The 9212-nt window shown below is 35.7% G+C and overlaps 1 protein-coding gene and 1 long non-coding RNA gene across 6 annotated transcripts; one reads left to right on the top strand and one right to left on the bottom strand.

Moving 5' to 3' along the window:
- Positions 1-1109: 1109 nt before the first annotated feature.
- On the bottom strand, positions 1110-4430 carry LOC113348455 (oligopeptide transporter 5-like). The gene is made up of 7 exons (XM_026592227.1): positions 4093-4430; positions 3532-3968; positions 3330-3427; positions 2662-3234; positions 2310-2574; positions 2016-2198; positions 1110-1922 (listed from the first exon to the last, which is right to left on the bottom strand). The coding sequence occupies exons 1-7, from the start codon at positions 4160-4162 to the stop codon at positions 1302-1304; spliced, it is 2247 nt and encodes a 748-aa protein (XP_026448012.1). The 5' UTR covers positions 4163-4430; the 3' UTR covers positions 1110-1301.
- A 225-nt stretch (positions 4431-4655) lies between these two features.
- Positions 4656-6800, top strand: LOC113353727. Of its 5 annotated transcripts, none has more exons than XR_003361493.1 (4): positions 4656-4875; positions 5022-5098; positions 5172-6454; positions 6547-6800. It is a non-coding gene; the product is annotated as an uncharacterized LOC113353727 (long non-coding RNA). The 5 variants fall into 5 exon arrangements; XR_003361494.1 differs by having other exon boundaries at positions 5010-5098; positions 5183-6454; XR_003361491.1 differs by having other exon boundaries at positions 5010-5098.
- Positions 6801-9212: the final 2412 nt, after the last annotated feature.

Raw genomic sequence — 9212 nt, 5'->3', positions numbered from 1 at the left:
GGTTAAATCTGCTTTTGAGTACTATTCACATTAATGATCCAAATAGATGGAATGAAGAATTTTTTATTTCTTCTATAGGATTTATTATTTTACCAATGTTCCTTATCACTACTTTAGTAAGCGAGAATATCTTAAATCTAATAAGAAGTGCTTTAAACAGAAAGAAACCATATTTGCTCCTAATTAGCTAATAGTGCAGGTGATTATCTGGTATTATATGTTTGATTATTAAAATGTATGAATATTTAATGAAAATCCTATCAATAAATGGGTGTTCAAGATTTAACGAATAGAGAAACTGAATTTGATTGATTGTTTTAAAATTTGCTAAGATTTTTTTGGCTTTAGATTGACATCCTAATCCTACCTGATTCTAGACGGATTATGGCGAATCCGCACCGTTTGGGATGTATATTTCCGGCATACTTAACCATCTGCAGATTCTGCACATTAAATGCGTTGCCACCCATTTTGCGCCAAGCTTCATCTTTCCTTCCAAGTTCCCGTAGCATGTTTAAAGATCTTATTTTGTACACAAAATTAGTCTGAAAACAAATACGGGTTGTTTTTAAACAGAAGAGCTAGGTTCCACCACATATCCTTCGGACAGAAGGTATCAGTCAATCTTGTGCGTTACGTTTCAACAAGATCAAAAGCTTGATTTCCAGATAATTTATTTGAAATGTTAGAAAATTTAGAATTTGGTAACCCCTAGTCTTTTAAAATAAGATTTTACTACGATTAATAAGATGGCACTAGTTTCTAATTTTGATTCTGCAAGGCGCATCACGACTTTATCTAAAAAGTAAACTTAAAATCTATGTTTTGTTTAATGTTTTCAGCAGAATACTTATCCAAATTACACTAGCCATACAGTTGTATATGCTTCAACAAAATAAATCAATATAAAAAAAGTGTAGGCAACTAATGCCGAAAGAAAATTGTCAGGAAAAGTGCAAAAATATTAGTTTTCATCTAAACATAATAAAGTGATGTTTCATTGTTACTCGATTTAGCAAAGTTTATGTAAAGTCTTCCGGACCCAAAAACCAACAGATGAAAATTAAGGCTGCAAACAGAGGTTGCCAAATTTCATGTGACGAAGAAAATTTCCAAGCTCATTATTTTTTGATCTATATCATAAAGAGAATTAATTTATGAACTGTACACACTGAAACCATGCCATAGATTTACATGCAATCCTAATTTTATACACATGTAGAGATTACAATAGAGATTACAAGATACGCAATTATAGCCCATAAACTCAAGTACCTATATTCCGTATGTTGTAACTTTCACTATTGAACAGGACATCCTTCGGCTACAACCCCAGGAGCTGTAGGGCATGTAGCCAAGGGACAGTGATCGTCAAATGTCAAACCCCACCAATCTACACCATTTATATCCTTGCTTTGAAGAGTCACATACGCTAATAACGCCATGAAAGCAATCCCAGCATCCAATCCAGCTGATAAAATGTAATTGTGTCTTGCCCACCAACTCTTATATTTTTTGTAAATATAACAGTTGAAGAAGATTCCAACAACACCCCATGATATATAGTTTACTGCCCTTGCTGGGGGCATGTTCATTGTAGCTCCCAGGATTACAGGCATATTGATCAGTCTAATCCATTTTTTCTCTGGGAATATTTTTGTTAGTAACCAAACAGGTACAGGAGCTAGTAAACCAATGAGGAAGAACCAATTTAGTTTCACATATACTCCTAACGCTCCAAACATACGTAATGGTCCAATTACACCCCATATTATAGATGCGTTGTAGAACACATCGTCGCTGGGACAAGTCCATGGACTTCCGTCAGGTAACTTCGATGGGTCACATATGTTCTCTACCGTTGTCAATAGCCACCATGACGTTCCGAAGTAGACAGATGATGCGACTACAGTACCCACCAACTAAACAAATAAAAACATACAGGTTATTAATTCCGGGGATTTTAAAAGACGGCAAGGAAAAGAAGAAGATGATGATGAGAAGTAGACAAAAACCTGAACAAAAAACATGGCCTTAGGAGGGATCTTCATGTAATGACCAAGTTTGAAATCTCCAAGAAAAGTTAAGGCTTGAGTCATACTGATATAACCATAGGTCTTAAAAGCCACATTTGCAAGAGGTTTCCCCGGGTATAAGTATCCAATAACCAATTCAGTAATCACATTTAATCCAGGTGCCTGCAAACATTACATAAAACACTAAATTGACATGACAATTTTTTTGAAATTTAGGCTGCATATAAGTTTCTTGTTGATTGGTAAACACAGATTTGCTCTTAAGTTTTTTACCTGATTTGTGGTAGCTGCGATTATACCGATAGGTAACGTGAAAAATAGAGCTAATGCACAAGCAAGTAAAATTCCCCAATATGGAAGTTGCAATTGTCTACCGAATCCTTCGCATGCAATCAGAGCAAGAGACACCATTATAAACAAGATAGTATAAAACCACCATTGAGGAACTGGTTCATAACTTCTCATCAATCTATTATGTACATCTCCAATGTTATCGTGAACCGTTGCTCTGGTTTGTCTCCACATTTTTGCAATAGTCCTGTACATTATGATCAAGAAACGCATGAATTACAAAGTAAACATGTGCATAGAAGAGTGCCACATGTGAGTAATGAAATCTACGTACTTTCCATGGAAGAGTGCAACATGCGAGAGGGTTGCTGTAAGAGTTGCAAAGCTTAACCCATATGCGAAAGCAAAGAAAATGCTCAAATAAACTGGGCTGTAAGCATCGTATCCAACTTGGTCGAATTGGAACGTATCCGCATTAAATGCCCGTGAGAGATTGTATGACTCGCCGGTAGAGGTGAACACATGGGAGGAATAGATAGGGAAACGTTTTGCTTCATATATATTATTCCAGTAAGAAATAGGAATGCAAACATAAACAATGAGGAAGAACCCAGCAAGTATGTTCACAATGGCGAAAGCCGGAGTAGCTAAAGGACTTCCTAAGAAGCTAGCTACAGTATTCCAATCAAAAGCGAATGAACCAACACCAAGGCCATGGAGACCAGAACCAATCTGTTGAGCTGTGATTGAGTCTTTCCATATCCAGCAAACCAAGGATAGAGATGTAATCGAAGGAAAGAAGTAACCTGGGATTACATAGTATGAAAAACTTGCTACTAAGACAGCCAAAAAGAACTGTAATCTTGTTAGCCCTCCTTTAGGTCTCCTCTCTACTTCATGCAATGCTCTACAAACGATCAAGCATAAGAAACAAAAAAAAATAGAATTATATAATGTGCCGAACGCGATTATAACTAAAACCAAATTGAAGATTTAACTAACCTGAAAAGTGAGACTTGAACAAGATTTGACGGCCACCACATATATGGAGAATCCACAAGATATTTTCTGAACAAACCAGCCCAGCCATACCCCAACATCTGAATTACAAATAAACGAGCAAAACCGATTAATGCATGGTATATACAGTGACTAAGTTAAACGTTCTAAATATCTAACAATGCGCTACTTGTTCTTATAATACCTGTGTGGTCTGTGTCAACAACATTGCAGCCATAGGATGCAGGTTTTTATGATAAAAAGCTTTGACAATGGTAATAATATTGACAGCATAGACACCACTTGATCCTGTATTCGCAAATATTGTGATCAATACATGTTCTTTCATATTGAATGGTCCTGGATTAAGCGTAAATTTCCAATTCGTCAATGGGATGGTTATGGATTTCGTCGGAAGAGTTGCTGCCATTACTTTCCCGATAGGTAGAACAACAATTTGAATACAAACTGAGGATAAAGAAAGCGGGTTCTGGCGGTAACCAAAGAATTGTCCCAGGAAAGCTAGAAGTGCACATGAAGTTATCCCTAGAAACCATGTTCGGAACGTTAGACAAGGCAATGTCGGATCATCTGTTATTGGAACCGTTAACTTGACTTGCTCTATTGGTGCATCGTTAATTTCTGCAAAGAAAAAAAATCATATGTAAGAACCTGAACAAAACATATGATGTATCTATAACAGTATGCATGCATATACATATATCTGATTTGTGTTTGTAGAGAATCATGCTTAAACATATCAGACCTTCAACTTTCGAATCCGAGGAGGCATGGTCGATCGAAAATGCGGCATTATCGATTGAATCTACAGTCATTTCCAAGGTTCCTTAGGTTTCTCTCCTCTTTCTTTGTTAAGCTCCCTAAGAGAGAAGAAACTAGAGAACAGATTCTCAATATTCTCTCATCACTAAATAGTAAATATATACATGCATGGATTCATTTGGTAATTGTTTTCTTTCTGTTGTTCTTTGGCCAACTATTTCTAACAATAATCAACCTAAGCTGGTTTTAATAATTTTGTTCATACGATTTGAATATTGTTTCATATATATATATATATATATATCGTGTATTTGGCCGCTTTACCAGTCAGGTACCTCAATAGAAACAAACAAACAAACTCATGATCCATGAAAGTTATTTATGCTTGTTTTCTGTTAAGATTCTAATACTTAGTTGTTGTTTTGGTCTAAATTAGGAAGACCAGGAGATTTCTTATCAGCATTAAATTAGGAGAGAAGACTATTGAGTATTGACCATTTGAGTACCACGCCTCTTTGATACATGGCATAGGCCCAGACTTTATCCTTTGACAAATCTGAAGCCATTTCCCAAAAGTGAAAACTACGGCCATTTTTCATATTTTTTCCACAGTGAAACCCTCACCCAAAAATCTTCAGGCGCGCTTTTATTTTTGGAGAAAAAGTTTCTCACACCCATATTTCCCTAAATTATGCCTCGTCTATATTTTTCTTCGTTTTTTTCTTTTGAGTTTTCAAGCATTCGATTCTCTCCGAGAAGCTGAGAGGTTGATTTCTTTTCGGATCAACTGAAATTCTCTATAAATTTCATTCTAATCGTGTTTATTTTTCACCCGGAAGGAGCTTTAAAATTTTAGAGGTGATTTTAATGTTTGTTCTTTTCTTTTTCTTCCGGTTTTAGATCTGGTTTCAGATTTCAAGCGATTGTTTAGATTCGGATTTAATTCAGAGATTTTATGGCTATATTTTTCTGGATAGTTGGAGACGCAGGTACGTATTTTCCACCTTTTTCTATGATTTTTGTTGGATTCAGATTGGATTGATGGAAGTTTGTTTTCTTTAGTGATTCTTCAGGAAACAAGAGGAGGAGGAAGTTTTAAGTGAGCGTTGTTCGTTCCAATGTCATCCTACAGCAGTTGATTCTGGCGTGTTCTTGAAACTTCAAACTATTGCTCTTCTTTTATTGATAGTTCCGAGTTACTTGTTAAATTTTCAGTTTTTAGTGACCTGTTTTTGTTAAGTAATCTTATAGCTGTTTTGTATTTGGTTATCAACAACGGTTTACTCATGGTTTTATGACTGGTATCATCAACTGAATTTTTGTTTGATTGCGAAACAAGCCAAAATTTTCATTTTAACGTTGTACCTCTGAAATCTCGAATGAGTGACAATTTGATTTGATTTCCTGAGTTCTGAACTTTGGTTATCTGTCTCTGTTAGTTCTTATGATTATTATACTTCTCTTCTATGATTGATCTAGGTATTTTTATCTTACTCATTTTCAGCTATCTACATTTATAAGTCGGATTGTATTTTTATCTCTGTATATAATGTGGTTAATTAGTTCCTTTGCTATTGTAGTCATTTTGAGGATTTGATGGATTCTGTTGATGAAGGGATCTGGTATTTATCGTAATTGACGTAGCTTATATTTTAGTGGTAGTGGTCAAATTTTGGAAGTTGATTTTTGAGAATTCTACTAGGCAATAGTTACAACTGTAGATAAGTTACGGACCTTTATTTGACTTCAGTTGAGAACTTGATTGAGAGGGATATTTTAACCTTGTGCGCTAGGCAGTAATCAATTTGTCCTTGTCAACACTAACTAGTTGTTCACTTACATTTGCTCACGAGATTCTGAAAGATTAGCTTGCAGTTGGTAATTTTGATTCTGCGCATTAATTCATAATTGCTTATTGTGTAAAGTTCAGGAGCTACTATGAAGTGGATGTGGGAAAATGGTGATTCAAGACTTGAGTGTTGGTCACAAAACTTGGCACTTACTGGTTTCTTTTGTAAAACTATCAGTTAAAGGATAGTTGTGAAGAGAGTTATCGACTTTGATGATTGAAGGCTCTTATTTGCGAAGAATCTTTAGGAGTTAAAGACTTTTATTCTCTCTAAAAGATCAATCTACAGAATTTGTTTTATAATTATAAGCTATCTTATCGGCAAGCTTCTGCGAACTGGTGCACTGGAAAGTCTGCACGGCAGGCTTCTACTGCAAAACTGTATTTATTCTCTATCTATGGTGCAGTTTTGTTTAGCCCGAAATCTTGGGATAGGCTTCGTGTTCGTGTTTACACTGCCTATTCATTTGATTCCCGTTAACATAAGTGCATCAAGGTATGCATTTCTTTATCTCATTTCTGTGTCAGTGACCCTTATGCTTTGATTTTTACTTTTATATGTAAGCTATTTGCTTTGGTTTTTACTAGATGGCTAATTGACATGGATTGGAGATGGTTGCAAGTGGGTGAATTGGATGACTGCAATCAGTTGAAGAAGAAAATGTACGGAGAACTAAATTCAGGGGTTTTTGTGCTCGGATTCAAATTAAGTTTTGTATAGAATTCAGCCTATAGGAAGGTGAAAATGTTGTTGGTTGTTGAGAAATGGGAAAAGTGTTTATGTTGTTTGGTTTGTATGGGAGTTATTGAAACATGAAAGAAGATGATGATGTTGTTATGGCTGCATAACCTGTCATGCAGTCGAGAAAATGTCTGCATAACATGTTATGCAATGGTAAAAATGGATGCATAACCTGTTATGCATCTACAAATTTGTTGCATAACTTGTTATGCATTCTCGAAATTGGTTGCATAAAACGTTCTGCAGCTTTTTTTTTTTTTTTTGCATAATTTGTTATGTAGTCCAAAAAATGGTTGCATAACACGTCATGCAGCTACTTTTTTCTTAGTATTGAAACCAACAAAAAATAAGGTTGCATAACTTGTCATGCACCTACAATAATATCCACATAACATGTTATGCAGTCGTGAAAATGGATGCATAACTTGTTACGCATCCGAAAATATGACTGCATAATGCATTATGTATCGATAAAATTGTTGCACAATCTTTTATGCATCGAGAAAATAGATGCATAACCTGATATGCATCCGTAAATATGGATGCATGCTGCATTATGCATCAATTTTTTTATGTCTGCTTAAAATCAACCAAAACAATGATTACATAACTTGTTATAGATGCATGCATAACTTTGTTATGCATATGCATAATTTGTTATGCAGTCGAGAAAATGGTTGGATAATTCATTATGCGTCTGTAGAATGTGTTATGCATCTTTTTTGGTGGCTGCATAATTGTTATGTAGTCATTTTTTCGAAACTTTGCCTAAAATGATGATCACCTCCGATTTTTTCGTGGAAAACAAAAATTTGATATTTTTGTTTGTACTCGTTGCGTAGCTCTCTTAAAAAGATTTCCAACGATATAAAATTTGTAAAATTCCAAGGCGCGGATTTTTAGATATGTTATATCCAAGTTACGCTGCAATTGTACCCCTGATGCATAACCCGTCATGCGGATGCATAATTCGTCATGCAGACATTTTTAATAATTTCGCATAATTATGGATGTCACGGAAATAATTATGGATGTCACGGTACCTAAAATTAATTGTGGGCCTGACAATGAAAATTTTTATTTTTTTTTTGGCCTGTGCCTAAGTTTCCCTTCCCAAAGCTAGATATATCCCCTACAAATTATCACTAAAATTTCCGGATATGTCATTTTCTTACTGGTCCATGGTATTTAGCAGTTGATCTACTGCTGCTCAAAAAGGATCGGGGCTTTTACAAATGTAAGGTTTTAGATGGGGTCACGTCATGAGGGGACAATTTTGGGAGACATGCGTCGACCCACTGCTGCCCAAAAAAAGATCAAGGTTTTACAAATGGAAGATTTCAGATGGGTCACGTCATGGGGACGATTTTGTGAGACATGCAGCAAAGTCGCCTCTTTTCCTGAGCAGATCCTGCTGGGTGCTCATAGAGTGTTATGCGAGTTCTACACTAATTAGTGTGCCTTGTACCAAATTTGATTTTCTTTCCCCTCTTTTTGTGTTTCTTTGGTATCAGTGAGAGCAAAGATTATGGGATAGACTTTAAAAGAGTCTATCCCTTTCAAAATGGGTGAGTCTTTATCGGACGAGTGAAAAATCACCCGTGGGATAGAGTGACTAGAGACTACACGACAAACTGTTACCTAGATTTTAAAAAGAAAACAAAAATGGGCGGCAAACTATTGGCCGTTTTTTTATTGTATAGAAATCAAAATCAAAAGATGATTGCAATAGGATCTGGATGCATTTGATATCTTTGTATATGATTTTTGTTTTTAATCCTGAATAGAAACTTAACAGCATACCCTTCCGAATTCGGTGTTATTGGAGTATAAGAAAAACAAAGTAGACGATGAGAATGTTGGAAATTACAGGGTACTAGAGGATGAAAACCGAGATTGAAAAGAATGTTGTAACACAAGTTTCAAAGCCTTGATTCTTTTCATCAATTATTTCGACCCTTCCCAAATAATTGGCGAGTACAATTGGTCAGTGAAATATTTCCTTCAGGATACAATGAAGCCCAAACAGCGTTGTTGAATTCAAGAGTTGTACTCCCTTGAACCAACCAAGAACACACAGTTTTTTGTTTCTGAAGATGCTTAGAGAGAAAAATATTTTTGATGATTAGAATGGAAGAAATCCTTCACTATTTAAAGAGGTATTCATGCATTTTCGTGATGTCTTTTCATCACGAACAGACGCTTTCAACGGTCATCCATTAATGGTGTCTCTTGAAGAAACCCTATGGGAACAGTCGCGTTTTATGGAAATTTCTGGAAAACCGAATAGGTTTTCAAATTCATTAACCGAAAAATCCCCCCACCCCCTCACCCCGGGATAGCGGCACACAATATTGAAAATATCCAACAATATCCCCCTATTTTCAAAATTGAATAAACACAAAAACAAAGTAAAAACTTTTAAATCAGAGTGGATGCATCACTAAAGTGACTGCCTATGTACCCGAGTGGGATCAAGCCAACGTAGTTCACGCTTAGTTAGGAAATAAGC

The sequence above is a fragment of the Papaver somniferum genome, chromosome 2, assembly GCF_003573695.1.
Source record: "Papaver somniferum cultivar HN1 chromosome 2, ASM357369v1, whole genome shotgun sequence".
Classification (NCBI taxonomy): Eukaryota; Viridiplantae; Streptophyta; class Magnoliopsida; order Ranunculales; family Papaveraceae; genus Papaver; species Papaver somniferum.
Note: the sequence above shows the minus strand (reverse complement) of the source record. Positions and strands in the feature narration are given on the sequence as shown.

Bases quoted from the DNA above. Each gene is read 5' to 3' on its own strand.
- LOC113348455 (XM_026592227.1), bottom strand. From the start codon at position 4,162: ATGACTGTAGATTCAATCGATAATGCCGCATTTTCGATCGACCATGCC. The intron at 2,575-2,661 runs GTACGTAGATTT...CATAATGTACAG, and splicing joins GTTGCACTCTTCCATGGAAA to GACTATTGCAAAAATGTGGA. The intron at 2,199-2,309 runs GTAAAAAACTTA...TAATGTTTGCAG, and splicing joins TCGCAGCTACCACAAATCAG to GCACCTGGATTAAATGTGAT.